This window comes from Cyprinus carpio, chromosome B8 (assembly GCF_018340385.1).
Source record: "Cyprinus carpio isolate SPL01 chromosome B8, ASM1834038v1, whole genome shotgun sequence".
NCBI classification, from domain to species: domain Eukaryota; kingdom Metazoa; phylum Chordata; class Actinopteri; order Cypriniformes; family Cyprinidae; genus Cyprinus; species Cyprinus carpio.
Genome location: NC_056604.1, coordinates 5,306,799 through 5,324,980, shown reverse-complemented (window position 1 = coordinate 5,324,980; position 18,182 = coordinate 5,306,799). Strand labels below are relative to the sequence as shown.

General features: G+C 34.5%; 2 protein-coding genes and 1 pseudogene across 2 annotated transcripts; 2 read left to right on the top strand and 1 right to left on the bottom strand.

The window, feature by feature from the left end:
* The first annotated feature begins 1,543 nt into the window (after nt 1–1,543).
* Nucleotides 1,544–2,486, top strand: LOC109062916 (glutamic acid-rich protein-like). Its single transcript, XM_019079986.2, has one exon. The coding sequence runs from the start codon at nt 1,756–1,758 to the stop codon at nt 2,008–2,010; it is 255 nt and encodes an 84-aa protein (XP_018935531.1). The 5' UTR covers nt 1,544–1,755; the 3' UTR covers nt 2,011–2,486.
* A 34-nt stretch (nt 2,487–2,520) lies between these two features.
* On the top strand, nt 2,521–3,958 carry LOC109062880 (annotated as a pseudogene).
* A 656-nt stretch (nt 3,959–4,614) lies between these two features.
* Nucleotides 4,615–5,897, bottom strand: LOC122138316 (catechol O-methyltransferase A-like). The gene is made up of 3 exons (XM_042730401.1): nt 5,887–5,897; nt 5,022–5,157; nt 4,615–4,923 (listed from the first exon to the last, which is right to left on the bottom strand). The coding sequence occupies exons 1-3, from the start codon at nt 5,895–5,897 to the stop codon at nt 4,744–4,746; spliced, it is 327 nt and encodes a 108-aa protein (XP_042586335.1). The 3' UTR covers nt 4,615–4,743.
* Between the last annotated feature and the right edge of the window lie 12,285 nt (nt 5,898–18,182).

The following is an 18,182-nucleotide window of genomic DNA, read 5'->3' as shown; positions in this document are numbered from 1 at the left end:
GTCTTCCTCCCCTTAGTGCTTATGCCATTTCAGATGAATCCCTTGAGCCTGTTGCCCTGGTGTTTGGGGTTAAATTTGAAAGGACAGATGTCCCAGAGCCAGAACTGCTGCAGAGTTCTCTGTAAACCCAAGTCATCCTCTTCAATAATGCAGGAGCCCACATGTGACGGGCACATGGCCACGCATTCAGCAGAGCATGCCTGCTGGGGATAATGGTGGACGGTGCGTCTTTACTCTCTTTGTATGCTTCTAAACGTCCCTCTGTTTTCATTGTGCCATTATTTAACAGGTCTTTATTTATACCAGCTATGCAGTATTTAATTTTTGATGATTGTTTTGAAGTTTGCAGTGGCTGAAAGATAAATTATTGGGAAAGAACTCAGGCAATTGTGACATTTTTTGTACATTTTTCTTTACAAACTGGGGCTCATAAATGAACTATCTTTTTGGAAACAATAACATGTTCCAACAGTTATAATACCATTAAATGCATTATATTTCATAGATATTGTTTCAATTGATCCAAACCCACAGTTACAGTTTTGCATGGTCTCCTTCAAAGCCTTCAAACATCAAGCTTTAAGAGCAGAGACGTCAAACTTTGTGGTCTTTCTTCTCAAAGCCAACATCAAGATTGTCTTGAACGTTTGATCTGTTTAAAGAAATTTGTTTTGTTGCAATATATTACATTACATAATGATCATGTCTAAGTACAGCATAATATCTTGCAGCTTATTCTTAAAAGCTATGATTTGACAAATTGCAGATTATAACAAATTTAAATTACCTGGGCTCAAGTATTTCCTTGTGTTTTGTCGCCCTCTGCTGTTTAGTATGAAGGCTACAATAACATGGTGCTTTAAAAGCTTATGAATGCAATGGCCAATCAGAGGCGTTCATGATTTTTTTTGTTCACTGCACGCACTGGCTGACTGAATTCAGCTCTCACACGAATTCTCTCATCATAAACAACAAAGTGCATATGTACATATGATGTAAGAGATTAATTCATAAAACCGTGTATAGACAGCTTTACCAATAGGGGAGTTTTTTTTTTTGAGAGTTCAGTCATAATGTTCTGTCACAATGTAAATGTTCTTTCCTCGCATTCTCTGTGTAATTTATTCACTGTTTGAATAATTGTGGAAGATACAATTAATAATAAAAAAAATATTTGCACTTCCCATCGTTTTTTTTTAAGTATAACAAAAAAATACAAGTTTACCGAATTTACTTTCAAAAAACATCAATTTCGAAAGGGGCTAAGGTTTAATAATTTATTACCTCATCCGTGAACATCCTCCTTCACAGCGTCATCAAGCTTCGCCTTTGTTATTGTTTTGAAAATGCGACCTCTAGTGGCGAAAACTTACATAATTGTGCCTTTAAATAATTTCCCATTCCTGTTTTAATATTTGAAATATATTAAATTCTGTTAGAGATGATCCACAAAGCATTTAATAACATCAATTCTATAATACAATGGATACCAGATGACGCGTTGTAAAAAGTGTTCTGTCTCTTTAAGAAAGCCCAGGCTGTCTTTTGACGCTTGATTTTGACGTCAGAGCCGCTTTCCGTGACACATGTTTTGAAGGAGTCGATTTTTCCCTGTAAAACATCTCGGAATGGACACATATTTTCATGGATAAAGACAACATTTTACATGGAAATATACTGGTTTATTTAGATATTTCATGATTTCTAATATGCCGTCTCTCTCATGTTAGTCTGTAATAGCTGTCACATCTAATCATGGCTCTTCCGGAGAAGAATGAAGTTACAGCAGACCTAGAAACACAAGCCATGGTCAGTGAAGAAGAGTTAAATTACTCTAAACAAGAGGAAGATGAGAAGGAGAATGAAGATGCTGATCAAGAGATGAACTGTGAAGATGACAATGATGATGGTGAAGCTCTTGACCTGGATCTACATGAAGAAGATGAGCCTGAGAAACCAAAGGACAGGACATGTATTCCAGTTGTGTGGCTTTTAGCTGATGTCCATTAGCTCTGGGGTCATCTATATATGAGAGTAATCCTGAAAATACTAAATTAAACCATTAAACCAAGCAAACTTTTACAGCTTAAGTCTCTTATTCTTACTGAGGCCATGTTTATTTGATCAGAATTACAGTTTTCTATTTTAATATGTTTTAAAATGTAATTTATTACCATGATGCAAAGCTGAATTTTCAGCAGCCATTACTGAAGTCTTCAGTGTCATGTGATGATCCTTCAGATGTTCTGCTCAAGAAAGGTTTCTAATTATTACTGATGTGGAAAACAGTTGTTTTTGTGGAAAACCATGATGCACTACCATTTTGGGGTACAAAAGTTTGACGTAAGTAAGCCTTTTTCCAGCTAGGATGCATTCAATTGTTAAAAAGAGACATTTATTTGTTACAAAAATTTCTCTTTCAAATAAAATTATGTTCTTTCTATTTATCAAAGAAACCTGTAAAAAAAAAAAAAAGAAGCATAATTTCCACAAGAATAATAAACAGAAAAAATGGTTTTGCAACACTGATAATAGTAATAATAATAATAAAAGCTTTGATAACAACTGAGCACCAAATCTGCATATTAGAAAGATTTCTGAATCATGTGACACTGAAGACTGGAGGAATAATGCTGAAAATTCCCCCACAAAATGATGTGTTGCATCAAAGTGCATGTTTTCATGTTTGACAAACTTTCCATATAAACATTTTTGTGACTCTTTTCTAGATCGCTGTGTGAAAAGAAAGAAAAAGAAGGCAGGAAGCAATTCATCCAGCTTCACGGAGGGCTGGGTGGAGTTCAGAGACAAGCGCATCGCTAAGAGAGTCTGCACAACACACCCATGGCCAACAAGAAGAGGAGCCACTTCAGCAGTGACCTGTGGTCCATGAAGGTGCATAATACAGATATACGACCATTCTATTAACGTCTGGGGTCAGTACCATTTTTTTTTTTTAAAGGAATTGATACTTTTTTCAGCAAGGATGAATTTAATTGATGAAAAGTGAATATTAGAATGATTTCTGAAGGATCACTGAAGGCTGGAGTAATGATGCTGAAAATTAAGTATTGCGTCCCAGAAATAAATTATGGTTTAAAATATATTGAACTAGAAAATATTTATTTTTAATTGTAATATTATTATTTTACAGTGTTACTGTATTTTTCATCAAATAAATGCAGCCTTGGTGAGCATAAGAGACTTCTTTCAAAAACATTTAAAAATCTTACAAAGCCTTTTACATTTTTTGAGCACCTCCCTTATACAATGTAAAATTTATCATGTTTGAATCAGTGTAGTTACTTTTCCTCTCTTTTTCATTAAGTATCTGCACAGGTTCCAGTGGTGCCATCTCAGCGAACGATTGGCTACCTGGCTAGTGTGGAAAAGAGCCAGAATCTGGAGAACCTAAGGAAGAAGAAGGAGAAGAAGGAGAAGAAGGGAGAGGTCGTAGAGGAGAAGACGTGGGACTACAAACAGAGACCTACAGAAGAAGAGATCCACCTGAAGAAATGGTTCTTGTCCAAGAAGAACCTCCAGAAGGCACGAAAGAAGAGCAAAACCATCCAGGAGAAAGCTCAATCGAACGTTTCCCTCCTGGCCAAGATCTTCAGTAGTGGAAGGGCTCAAGAGTGATATTCTGAGAACGAGTTTACATTCAAGTTATTTCAGACATTTTTTCCCCCCTTGTATTTGTATACATGCTGTTTTACATACAATCTTTAAACAAATGTTCTACTTATACTATGTTTTTGACACAGACCAGATGTAAACCCCATATTGATTGTTCTGATCAACCATTTCGCACTTTCAGAGTAAAAACACTGTATAACTCACACAGAAATGACCCACCATTGTAAAAGAACAGTTCTCTATTTTCCCATGAAAAGAAGAGGCTTAACGTCTTCTGAAAGTATAATGCATTGTTCATTCATTAAATTGTTCTCTAATTCTATACCATGCCTGTTTGAAAAACTTGCAAAAGTAATTCTTTAATTACTTTTAGTCATTTGAACCTAGAAACTGTCATTGCATGTATACCATGCCTGTATGAAAATATTGAATGTCATTGCATGAGTTTTTGGGTTTATAATTTATTATTATTGATATTTTTCATAAGTATTTATTTTTATCTTTTTTTTTATTTATAGTATGTATATGTTATATAAACTAGATATGTTTATTTTATAATTGAAAATTACTTAACTCTTGTTTTCTGAAAAATGTGAAAACATTTTTTTGCTTACTTGTTTTAAGCAAAAACTCAATTGTGATACTTTTTTTTTTTTAAATCAGGACTAAATATCTTGTCATTTTGTTTCTCAAGATAAAGTAAAGTGTTTAGATATTTGTACTGGAAAAATGAGAAAATGGAAAAATACTGAAAAACACTGAAGGACCTCTGTGACATTCTTTACTTAGGCAAAACAAGATTTTTTTAAGAGACTTAATTTCATAGCTTCATCAAACAATACAATCACTCTCCTGAAAAATCCAATACAGTATATCAGTAGGTTGTGTCGTAAAATGTCTTAAATCATAGCTCAGCAGAAATTGTGTATTTAAGGAGTTTTCACAGCATTACATTTGTTGAACATTGTGACAAGTGGGTTCTGTTAAGGACAAAATATCAGTTTGTCTGATTTAATTGACATGGATTCACTGGGTATTTTAGAGGAAGTGGCTTGTTCTTTTTCCTCTTTTTTTTCATTTTTTTCTTCTTGTAAAATAAGACCTTTCTCATCCTAAGAAGACAGATTTCTCCAGGCCATCTTCAACTTTGGTGTACTCCAGGTTGGATTTGTAGTATCGGCTTTCATAGCGTGGGCTGTTCCTCACATATTTCAAATATTCTGGAGCTCCGGGACAAATGACGTTGTCAGCCAGCAGGACACTGCCTTCGCTGACTAGACCACAGTCCTACAGTGTTTTTAATTAGTTGTGCTTTGTAATTTTAGTGTTATAAAATAAATATGTTTGTAATTTTAAACATGTTAGGATAACTTCCTGACTTCTACCTCAAGAAGTTTAGTATCTGGTACGTAACGGTCCTTTCCAGTGGGTCCAAAAAACACAAAATCAAAGGATGATTTTATTCCAAATCGTGCCTTTATTTTGGGGATATCACCAGAGGGTCCCTCCACTAGTGGTAACCTTTAAAAAAACAGAACAAATAAATAAATAAATATATTATTTAGTCCCAAGCAGAGTATGTGAATGGAGCAGAGCGGTGTGATTTTTGAATGGAGGGAGGAGAGCAGATTTTTTAAAAGTTATTTAAAGGTTATTTGGGGTTGTTTTGTGTATGTATATGTGTGTTTATATATATATATATATATATATATATATATATATATATATACAGGTGCATCTCAAAAAATTAGAATATTGTGTTGTGGTTAATTTTTTTGTAACTTTTTTTTAGATGCACCTGCATATACATGCTTGTCAAAGTAAAATTTTAGCATACATCAAAGTTCGTTTATGCAGGTCTAAGAAATATGTATGCATATTGGTGATTTAGCAAACATATAATACCAAACAAATAATTTTATGGTTAAGTTAGGTTTAAAGAAAATAAATATGGCTGTTTGAAAAAGGAAATTTGTTATTGTCCAAATAAATTATTAAATTTTAAAAGAGGTAAATTTATCTTAAAATTTCATGTGTTTGAATCAGATTCAGTCAGATGGTTAATTTACACCCAGATAGTGCATCTTACCCACTGACTTGGGTCAACTTACCCAATTTACACCGCAAATTGAGCCACAGAAACATTTTTTATTAGAAGCCATATTTTTAGAACTCTTTGTCATAGATACATTCTTATCATTTAAAATGATAGGAAACATCCTGAAATTACTTTAAATACTTTCATTGTACTTCTGCATCATTTTCTCTTATCTTGAGGAAGTAAAAAATGGCTCATCTTACCCCACTTTCTATAATAAAATTATGGAAAATAACCATTGCAGTGCTGCAAACCTATTAATTTTTTTACCCCGACAAGAATAGCAATGTACAAAGAATTGCAAGATTTACTGGTCTTTTTTTACATTTACATTTAGTCATTTAGCAGACGCTTTTATCCAAACGACTTACAAATGAGGACAATGGAAGCAATCAAAATCAACAAAAGAGCAATGATATTCAAGTGCTATAACAAGTCTCAAGCTTAACGCAGTACACATAGCAAGGGCTTTTTAAATAATATAATAAATAAAAAGAAAACAGATAGAACAGAAAAAGACTAGAGCAAGCTAGTGTTAGAGGTCTTTTTTTGCTTTTGTTAATTGTATAATAAATGAAAAGAAAACAGAATACAAAAAAAATTAGGAAGCTAGTTAGTTTTGTGTGTGTGTGTGTGTGTGTGTTTTGTTTTAAGTTGTTAATAAAGATTATTGAAGTATATTTTACAAGAAAACATTTCAGTCTTTCTACTTAAAATTTTTGCATTTAATTCAATGTTCATGACATGAAGTCTTGAACACTTCCATGTCAAATGTAACAAATGACCCAGATTATTAGCCATAACTTTATCATCATCTTACCTTTTTCTCAGACCTTTTTGGGTTAAAAAAAATGTTTCTGAGTGAAAAAGGTTTCAAAGCAAAGTCTTTGCATACAGTTCTTTTTCTCACCTTGTCCTGAAGGCCGGCGTAGGCAATGATCTGGCGAGCAACTGCTGCAAAGGCTGGGTTGAATTCGACAGTAATGAGTTTGGAGCCAGGGGACAGCAGTCGAGCGATCCGAACCGTGGAGTAGCCACAGTATGTGCCGAGCTCCAGAGCTGTGCTGGGGTTTACCTCCGTCAACACCGAATCCAGTATGAGCCCTTCAGAGAGACACATAACTCAGCTAGAGGATAACTGAGGAAACTAATCAAAGAGGTGGCTAATGACATCGTTGAAATATCATTAGTGCCTTTGTTTGCCATTAGCAGCTCCGTGCCATCATTTATTCACCAGTGCTTGTTGTCACACATGAAACTGAGCTGCTAATAGGAACAATATCATAGTGATGTTCACTGTTTGGTGTCATATAGTGGCACTAAAAATATCTGAAAACAATATTTGTCTTGTTTTCCACTGCAAATGTCTAAACATTCTTAAATCAAGATATATTTACTTGAGAAGCAAAATTACTCATATATACAAAATGACAAGATATAAAGTCTTGTTTTTAAAAACAATGCCAATGCACTATAAAAATTTAACTGTAAAAAAGATCATTTAAGTATGTTTTACAAGAAAAATACTATTTCAGACTTTGTACTTCAAAATGTCATGTTTAATGTGTTTCTTGCCGTTTCTTTGTGGTTTCAATTTCTGAGTAAAATTTGCTTGATTAAAAATTGCTGGCAGAAAAATAAGAATGTGGAATAAGAAAAATATTCTTGTTTTCCTTTTGAAGTAAGTTTATTTTTTTCTTAACCCACTGCCAGATATTTTTTCTTATCCAGTGTTTAAGTTTATTGAGATAAAAACAAACGTAAAACTGAAATAAAAAGTAAAAAACTTATATACATATTTTATTTATGTTGATTACCAAAGCAACATTTCTCTTTTTCATTTAGTTTAACTTGATGTACTAAAATAACTAAAACTAAAATAAAATATAGTACTTTTATAGTAATTTTGCCTCTCAAGCAAATTTAATGTTTGTGCTAATTTTAATGTGATTTTGCACAATTTTTAGTGGATATATTAAGTCAGTTCCCCTCAAATTTAAATTATAGACATTTTCCACTAATGTCTGTCAACTATCAACAACCAAACTAGGATCTCTATGTATATTGAAAAAAAAAAAAAAAAAATGAATCCATCCTCAGTCCCATAATGCATCAGTGCACCTAATTGCTGCTGCTGATTGTGTGGGATGCATTGGCTGCACTTTGTGCACATGTATACATGCAACTAGTGTGCAGCCATGCAGAGAGTGTATTGACCCAGTAGACAGGAGGCTGCCATCACTTCTCATTCAGAAGAGCCGGCTGTGAGCAGCCCTAAAGCCATTTACTCAAGAGCAGAAAAGAGCATAATAAAAGCAAAAAAATGTCAAGCTAATGGTGAGAAAATTAGTAAGGGATCAGAGGAGGCGGCGAGGGAATAGAAAACAGGTTGCTACCTTTTTCATCTCCCACGTTCAGTAATAGTCTATGGCTGAGATGACGCTTTCAGGGTCTCCTTTTGTGGCGTTCTTCTGAACGGCTTTCAGCCTGCGCTGCATTCACAGAAATCAGCTATGATCAACAGTGTTCTTGAGCAAAGCAAAGCCAGAGTACACTAGTTGAAAAATAAAGACACATATCAGGAGGGCCATAATTACTCTTTGCTTTTTCCAAAGCCATTCTATAGGGTTCTTGCTATTGAAAAATCCTGTTTAATCAGAGGTCCCTTAAAAAAGTGTACTTGGTCTGTACCATGGTACAGATGCCAGAAGGTAATACTGTGGTATTTTAATATATACAAATGATACTGAATGATACTGTATGCATGGTACTGATATAATCCAAGGTTCTTCAAATAATTTATTTTGGACACAATGATTTTTTTTTTTCAAAATTAAATAATCATAAAGATTTAATTTTTCCATTATTGATATTAGCATATAGGATATATATATATATATATATATAATATATATATATATATATATATATATATATATATATATAAAGCACTGCCTGCACACACACACACACACACACACACACACATTTGTTTTTGGTTTCTCATATACTCCACAAACAAGGATAACACATAAAAACAAATAAAACAAATATACATAAGAACAATGTAAAAGATCTAAAACTCATCTATACATTATACTTGTCAACTATATACATGTGTGCATGCATATCTACAACTACTCATATTCATGTCTCAACAGTTAATATTCTAACGGCGGCAGTTAGCACAAATGACACATTTTTACTTGCCCGAGGTGGTCTAAATCATTTCCTTAAGGGTAACAACTGACATTGAGAGTGTACGGGATGAGATGAATGCTCTATAATAACCAAACCTTTAGATGTATAAAATATTATTTCATTTTAGAACACAGAATCAGGTACATATCATATAATGACAGCGTTTGTTCTTTATAGGCATTGTTAGATTCACCAAAATACAGTATTTTCATGGTAGCCTACATAGCCTTCTGTGGTACCATGTGTGAAACACCATAGTAGGAGCATGGTGTTTTTGTCATCAGTGACTCTCTGTCTTCTTTGAACATCAACTGATCATGTTTGTATCTTGTTATTTGTGTGTTTTTTGTTTGAATTGAGGTTAGGGTGAGGTGTCGATGATCCCTGTCGATGATGTTCAAGGAGGCGCTCAAGGATGACATCGTGCTCAGAGGTGTGCCAGCCAGCTGCTGTCTGCACAGCTGCAGGAATGAGCCAGCGATAGAGACGTACAGGAACAGCTGCACTGTAAAGACCACCGTCACTGCCCAAGCAACAAACTCCACAGCATCCTGTGAGAGGACAGAGAGACCGGATGCGTTCACCAAAGAGAATAAATGATTAAGGTCAGCCGGAAAAAAAAAGACATTAACAGCTTCGCAATTCACAGAGGGTGAGACTACAAAAAAAGTAGGGACCGTCCAGTGTCAATAGAGTATTATCTAAAGACGACTATGCAATTCAGTGTAAATCAAGGGAAAAAACTGGCTGAAGGTCACAGGGTAGGATCTCACAAAGCCTGTTGTTAAAAACAGTTTTAGTTTTTTATATTTCACTCCTAAATCCAAAGTAAGGAAATAATTTATTGCTGAAAGGAAAATGAAGCATAATTTTAGTATAATTAATTAATTTTCATTTATCTATCAGTATACTATGACAATGTTAAGTATATTGTTTATGTGTGCTTGTGTATGTTGTTTGTTTTATTTCAGTTAACATCACTTTCTAAATTGTAGATCAGAGGGTATTATAAGTAAAATAGTAATTTTTTTTTTAAAAAATTGCAAAAATTATTAAATCTTTTAATTTAGTTAACCCCCCTGAGTACTTTAACTAAAAATTTAAATAAAAAATGCATAAAAAATGATTATAGTCATAAAAAAACACCTACTAAAATGCCAATACAGCGTGTAAAATAAAATTTACATTTAAATTTAATATATAAAAAATAAAAACTGATTCAAACTTGGTAACACTTTACACTAAGGTTAATTAGTTAAACGTACTTTAGTTAACATAAATTAAGATCAATGACCAATACTTCTCCAGCATTTATTAATCTAAGTTCATGTTAATTTCAAACATGTTACTAAATGCATTATTGAAATCAGAATGTTTTTTTTTTTTTGGCAATCTGTTTCTTTTTCTTTACTTGCTTGCTTCAGCACATTGCGTTTAATGCCACTGTGAATCAAACATAAACCTAAAGAGACTACTACGCAAAAACTGTGAAAAATTTTCATTAACCTAACATTAAAACAAAGATTAAATAAATACTGTAATAAATGTTATATGGTTCTTGGTTCATCCTGTTAGTTAATACATTACTAACATTAACTAATGGAAAACCTGTCTTTTTTTTGTTTGCTCTTCGTTTTTTTTTTTTTTTTTGTTTTGGTGTTTTTTTTATTGTAAAGTGTTACCCAAACTTTTTAAATAAAAACTATAGTCGTTTATGAATGAGCACTAAAATATGACTATGACCTTCACAGATGCTTCGCCCTATATTTGCATTCTCATTATGTCTATAATCAACCTGTTGAACACAATGAATTTTTCTTTTTTTTTTAAAGGCAGTACAACAAATACTGCACATGGATGTATAAATATTTTACAATCTAAATATTTTTTCTTTTCTATCAGTAATAATATTTCATTTATTTATTTTTGCACTAATGGCTTTAGAATTAGATTTTTTTTTTCAACTGAATGTTAATGAAAAAGCCCCCTTGACTTGGTCCTTGACTGTAATAGAAATAATGCCACAATATATATTTTTTAATAATTTTGTATAATTTTTATTTATTATTTTGTATTGATTTTGTAATGTATAATTTGATATATTATATATTAATTATATATTTTTTTATATATAATAAGTTTTTTAGTTTTATTGATTTGGAAAAAAATACCATAGGCTTTGTGAGACATCACTGTCAGTTAATTGTTGTCCTTACTCCAGCTTAAAAGCAAAGCAGCACAAACTTTGGACCTTAAATTATTGATCTATCTTATGTCGTGTTATATTGACTATATAGGCGCCACACCCTGTGTAAATACCCGCAGCTCTATCAGCCACATGATATGCACGTGATATAACACCATGTCTAGCCATATTTGCATGGACATTTAAGATGTTACAAACACTAATATTAAGATTGGCCACATTAAAAAAAAACACTAATATTAAGATTGGTCACATTAAAAAAAAAAATTAGGACAGGAGTTACAAAAACTTTGAACTTTCAGTGGTGTTGGAATGCCAAACTCTTCACCCCTCTCTCCTGGTTTCCGTCCAGGTGGGTCCTAGAAAACCAGTGAAGCTCACTTTTTCTGCTGCTATTGCCAGATTTGGCCTCATGCTGTGGGGAAGAAATGAATTAGCACAGCTTCATCCCCACAGCTGATTTACCACTCACATGAACAGAGTATGCCTTATAATGGCTTGTGATATGAGGATTCAGAAGGGTTTTTTTTTTATGTGCGTTTTAACAGCCCACTTTATATGAGTAAATATTTAGGTTTATAGTTTATATTTCATATAAACCTTACCCTGATAGTTTTTCACACTTTACCTACTCTAGTATCATCTCAACTTCACCTTTTCTTGAAGATATCAGTCATCAGTGGCTGTCAATGTGGATAACTACTTGATTAGTTTTTCACACCTATACTGCTACGTCAGAAGTTTTGGGGGTTGGTTAAGTTTTTTTCTTTCATGCTCAACGAAGACTGCATTGTATTTGATCAAACAATATATTTAAAAAGTTAAATTATTGTTTATATTTACACATAACGGTTGTGCTAATTGAAAGATATGCTGATTGCTGCCGAGAAATATGAAACATTTCTTTTTATCAATATATTTATTTTGTAATATCATAAATGTCTTTACTTCTGATCAATTAAAAGCATCCTTGCTGAATTAAAATATTTTTTTAAAAGCTTACTGACTTTTGAATGGTAGTGTATAATTAAACACCAAGAATTTTTTAATCTAAAAAAAAAAGAAATTCATTTTAAACTCAGGAACACCATACAAATAAAAATGTTTCTTAAAAGAATAGACCCCAAAATGAAAACACTGTCATCATTTTTCACCCTCATGTTGTTCTAATCCAGCATCTTAATTAATGATTCTTCTGTGCAAAAAACACAAAATAGCTTTGAATCTGGAATTTAACATTTTAAAGATTATCTTCTATTTTGATCTCCACAGAAGAAAAAAACATGCAATAGGGGGTGAATAAATGCTGACAGAAAGAAATATTCATTTTTGGACAAACTATCCCTTTAGAAAAATAAGGTTCTTAAAAAAATAAGGTGCAGAATCTTGGCCACACTTGCAGGAGTTAATACAGTGTGCTACCAAAAATGACACTGATCCTCATCACCCAAAAACACATATCTTATAGTTCTTTAGTCCAAAGGGCCCTCTCTAATAAGGACTTACTAGCTTCCGGCGTTTCATTGTGCAGACCAACAATGGGACCGCTCATAAAGAATCCCCAGGCACGATCCGCTGACGAGGCAACCAACAGTGGACACAGCGGTGACAGTAGCAGCCTGATGCGCCTGCTTCAGAGCCATGCATTAATTAAGATGTGTGATATCACCGTTCAGACCTGCCAGCTGCCAAAATAAAACCCCTAAAAGAACCAGACAGACAGCAAAGCCTGGTCTCTCTTAAGGCGCGCCGATGGTCACAACGCTTCTGGCAGGCTCCCTCCCCACGTGCTGATAGTCGGATAGGTGTGCCGCTCTGCCAGAGACCTCAGGAGCTTTAAGCAAAGACTGCAGCTTCTGATTACTAGGCCAAAACATAAATATTTTACGTCTCTGCTTAATTATATATTGCAGCTAGACCTTTCGTAAACTGAAGTGTGATGTTATGGGACGGCAGTGAATTAACACTGATGCGCATGCTTGTGTGCTGGATGTGCAAATTTTCAATCACCATCTTGCTTATGACACTAAATACTCGCACGTAGTGGAACAATATTGAGCCTATGATGTGAATGCAGAGATAGGCTTGGATAATCGCCCGAAATGCTTACACAAACACGAAGTTTTTTTGTGTACAGCCAAGGAAAGGCATTCTCACAGAAGTAAATAATACATATGACCATGCATTTTCTTGAATCTTAATAAAGCACCAAACAAAGAACAATCATTGTATTCTTACCCAAATATTAGATGCCCAACAACCATTTCCATAATCATTACGTCCTGTTGCAGTTGTACTTCACAAAAGCACACAAACACACATAGATGAGATGTTTCCCTTTCACTTGTATTATTCCGATGCCCTTATGCCTGTCTCTGACAAACGGTATTTATCACTGGGCCTCTACTCTCCCTCCCCCGCCCCTCTTCTGCGTTGCCTCTGTCTACCGCCTGTTTGCTGGTATGCCTTGACCTATAGCCTGTAGAAGTGATGTGACAACAAGGGCCCGCTGCGGGGGGGTGCGTTGGGCTTAGGGGAACATAGAGAGATGAGCAGAGGAGAGCATGCCCAGGCCACACACACGGGTATATCGCATACAGGGTTTCCCCTCGTCACAATTACTCAGACATGCACTTACACACTGCAGGAGAGGAGCTGAACATCCGCCATACTGGGCGAGTTTTAATATGCTCTCTAGCCAAATAATGTTCTCATCATCTCGCGCGTTCTTACCACCCCCTTCCTGCCATCCCCATCTCCCTCCTGACCTTGTCCCCATTCTTCCTCCTCACTAACCCTCCCCAAGCCACACATCTGACACATGGATAATTTGATGACAAAAGAGGGGCCTCCGCAATCCACCATATTCCCAACATAGCGGTGTATAATTTTTTTTTTTTTGTGGCAAGTCTTCTGCAAAAAACATAATAATGGGGGGAGGGGGGGTGATATAAATAGATATCAAATTATTATAAATTCACATAATCATTATGAATATATTACATATGAATATAGATTATGAAAATAATATAAAATACAAAAACCTCACCCCCCCCCCCCCCCCCCCCTCCACCCCTAAACCCACCCCCCATACGCTAGGTATTATTTTATATATATGGAAAAATTAATATATATATTAATCCGCTCCTTCCTAGATATCTTGTAATATAGAAAAAATCCAGAACCTCACCTTTCTCTGATGTTAAACACTGGAGCCCGTAAACTTAAGGCATTGTGCCAGGCCGTCGTCATTGTCATGCGCGAAGTCACTGCAATTGTCGCCATTATTTTCTGATAATATGCTGCATTAATCTCACCCCCCCCCCCCATCAATTTTTTTTTAAAAGATTCCCTAGTAAGCCTTTAGAGCCTCCAAACAGAAAAACACAGATGAGCCCAGCACCATACTTCACAGTGGGTAAGGTATTCTTTTCAATATGTCATGTGTAATTGTTGTTTATGGTTGCTGACCATAAAGCTCAATTTTGTGGTCTATAGTCACCCCCCCAATAACAGTGCTCGCCAGAAGATGTGATGTGCTTTCACCCTGAGGATGGTTAGTTTGCGCGCATAATGCTAACCAGCGCTTTTTTGGTGAGCAATTGCGTCGTAGTAAAAGTGACTTCTTTTTGACACTGCCTCTCATTTTGGTTGCAAGGTACCATCGAATTGCTGCCCCTTGAAACAACCATCACCTCTTTTCCATAGAGCAGCCAATATATTCTGCTTGAGGTCACATAGGGTTTTTCTTTGTATCCCAAACAATTCTTCTGGCAGCTGGGGCTGAAATCTTTCTTGGTCTACCTGACCTTGGCTTGGTACCATATGGTCCACAAATTTTCCACTTCTTAATAAGTTACTGAACAGTACTTACAGGCATTTTTAAGGCTCTGGATATGTTTTTATATCTTTTTCCTTATATAAAGTTCCACTACCTTGTTACGCAGGTCTTTTGATGGATCTTTTCTGCTCCCAATGGCTCAGCTTCTAGACTGTTTAGTGCAATGACTTAGGTGCTAACAAAATCAATCACAGACATGAATAGCAATTTAAAAAGCCACAGGTGTGGGAAATTAACTTTTAATTAAATGCGTGTGTGTCACCCTGTGTGTCTGTAAAAAGGCAAAACATTAAAGGGTATGTTAACTTTTGATCAGGGCCATTTGGCTGTTTTCAGTGATCATTATGATTTAAAAATAAGCCAAAAAAACCTTTGTTATAATGAATGGCTTCATATGATCACTATCCTTGAATAAAAGGTACTATCACTCACTATTTCTGCCAGGGCATGCAAACTTTTGAGCACAACTATATATATATATATATATATATATATATATATATATATATACACACACATAACTATATATATATAATTGATATTGACTATATTATATTATATTTTGTTCTGTAATTTAACTAAAAAGTTTTCCCAAATTCAGTCTAAATTTATTGATATTGACTGATATTGTACATTTAATTGTGCACACACATTCACAGATGCAAGCTCCTCACCTTTAAGTGACAACTCACTTTTTTAAGATCAAAATAGGTCACCTATGAGGTTTGCTTAGATCCAATGTCTATGTCTAAAAAGGGTAATATTTATGTATTTGAGGTCTGAGATGTGGAAACGGTGAAGAGAGAGAGGGGGCAAACATTTTGCATTTTAGGTCAGCATTGCCATCTATTCAGCCAATGTTGACTTTACACTTCATCTTTTATGACATGTCTGCACCTTAAAACAGCTTGAAATCCTGGAACATCAGGTGCACATTGTTCTAAAACCACATAAAAATCACATATACACATGAGAAATTCATAATCATTTTCTATATTTGTGGTAAAACAAAAGACTCATACAAACACATTGCGTGAGCTCTACATGAGGCTTATGAGAAAACAGAGAAAGAGAAGGAGAAAGGAGGAGAAAGGTTACAGAACCCAAATGTATTCTCCTTAGTACATGTCATTCCCAATCTTAATCATCTACACACACAAACATAATGATGCTTCCAGACGGTGCATCCACATACAGAGGTGAGCACCGGGCACTCTGTTGTTCTGCGTTGTGATTCTGTGAACCTCTAATGCTGCATAATAGTGTTGCTCTCAACATGTTAAGCACTTGAAATGTGAATGTACTAATGAATGTTGCACATTACGGCATGCTTCAGTGGGTTTGCCTTTTAGGTTTACATCAGCCAATTAATTCCTCTTATCTGCATTATTGTTCAGCAGTATAAATGAGACCTTAATAACATTCTTATTTCTAATTAAAGCGCAATTATATGTGGTCATCATCAAGTAATAAGCATGGCATGTTGAAAGTCACCTGACCTGACTGAACAGTGGCTACTGGTGGCAGAAAGAAGCATGTTCAGAAGTGCTCTCTTAATCAAGACAAGGTCGAACATACAGTACATGACTTCCCTTGCCAATGGCTAGCTAGTGTTACATGTAATTAAAGGCCATTGAAAAACAACACGCTTGGTGCTGTTTTTAAAAATGTAAGAATACTTGTTAAAAAAGGTGTAACTTTATAGTATATGCTTAATTGTGTTGCATTGTGTGTATGCAAACTTGCATTTTTCATTTTCAGCACCACATGCAGTGCTTTTTAATTAATTGTATTCATTTTTAATTTTAAGGTCAAGTCATGCATGCAAAAAATACTAACCTCTGGATAATTCCCAGCATTTAGTTTCTTCCCTCATGAAGTAAAATGTTGGGAACTGTTAAAGGAACAAAAGAAATGTTAATTTGCACCCAAGGCACATTGACGCAACCCTCGGTTTCCAGGACTAAAGTAACTGCTGGGGGCTCTGATGCATGCCAGAGCGGTGACTCACTGTGGGGCTCCACTGCTCTGCATCAAACACACACACACACACACACACGACACACACACACACACACTTCAGGTTAGGTTTCCCCACTCCTAACCCATCCTGTTTAATTATCATATAAATCAGTGCTGTCACTGCAATTATGAATCAGTCTAGATATCCAAAACATAACGCTCTAATAAGGTTTCATGTGCTCAAAGTAGACATGGCAAGATACAATGAAATATTAATTCACATGTAAGGGTATGAAGGTTTTGTTCTAAAATGTTATTATTATTAAAAATATTTTATATACATTTAAAAGTAAGCAATAATTTTTTATTTTATTTCTTTAGTTTTCATGAAATATTAATTCACATGTAAGGGTATATATATATATATATATATATATATATATATATATATATTATATATATATATATATATATATATATATTATATCCATTAATTCATTAATTTATTTCCTCCACATTTCATTTTCAGGGTTATGGGACGTGCCGACAACCATGACCCTGAAAATGAAACATGGAGGAAATAAATGGATTAATTAATGAATTAATTAATAAACAAACGAATGAATGAACGAATGAATGAATGAATGAATAAATAAATATTTATGCATGTATTTATGCGTTTAATTAATTATGTATTAAAGATATATTTATATATTTAAACATTTATTTAATTGTTTATTTATTTTCTCTCCATAGAATGCAAACCAGTATTCAAAAAAGATAGATAGATAGATAGATAGATAGATAGATAGATAGATAGATAGATAGATAGATAGATAGATAGATAGATAGATAGATAGATAGATAGATAGATAGATAGATAGATTCCTATAGCTAGGGTGCTATCAGATAGATGATACACTTACTCCTAAAGCTAGGGTGTAACAACGTATATCTACATTGAGAAGCCTTTTTAATGATACATCTGATCCTATTACAAACAACTGCAATTTAACGTAATTTCTTAAATAAATAATATGTCAAAAATATGTAACAGCTCAGCATGACATACAGTTGCTCACGTCACAGCACACTGCCTCTCCCCTGCGCATTCCGCCTGAATGGTACAGTCTGACTCGCTTGAACGGAATTCGGGTCAGCCCACTATGAGCCAATTTAATTTATTAGGGGTGGACGTTTTCACTTCGTATCCAAATTTCACGACTGCAGGGACGCAT

Bases quoted from the DNA above. Each gene is read 5' to 3' on its own strand.
- LOC109062916 (XM_019079986.2), top strand. From the start codon at position 1,756: ATGGCTCTTCCGGAGAAGAATGAAGTTACAGCAGACCTAGAAACACAA.
- LOC122138316 (XM_042730401.1), bottom strand. The intron at 4,924-5,021 runs GTAGAAGTCAGG...AAAACACTGTAG, and splicing joins CAGATACTAAACTTCTTGAG to GACTGTGGTCTAGTCAGCGA.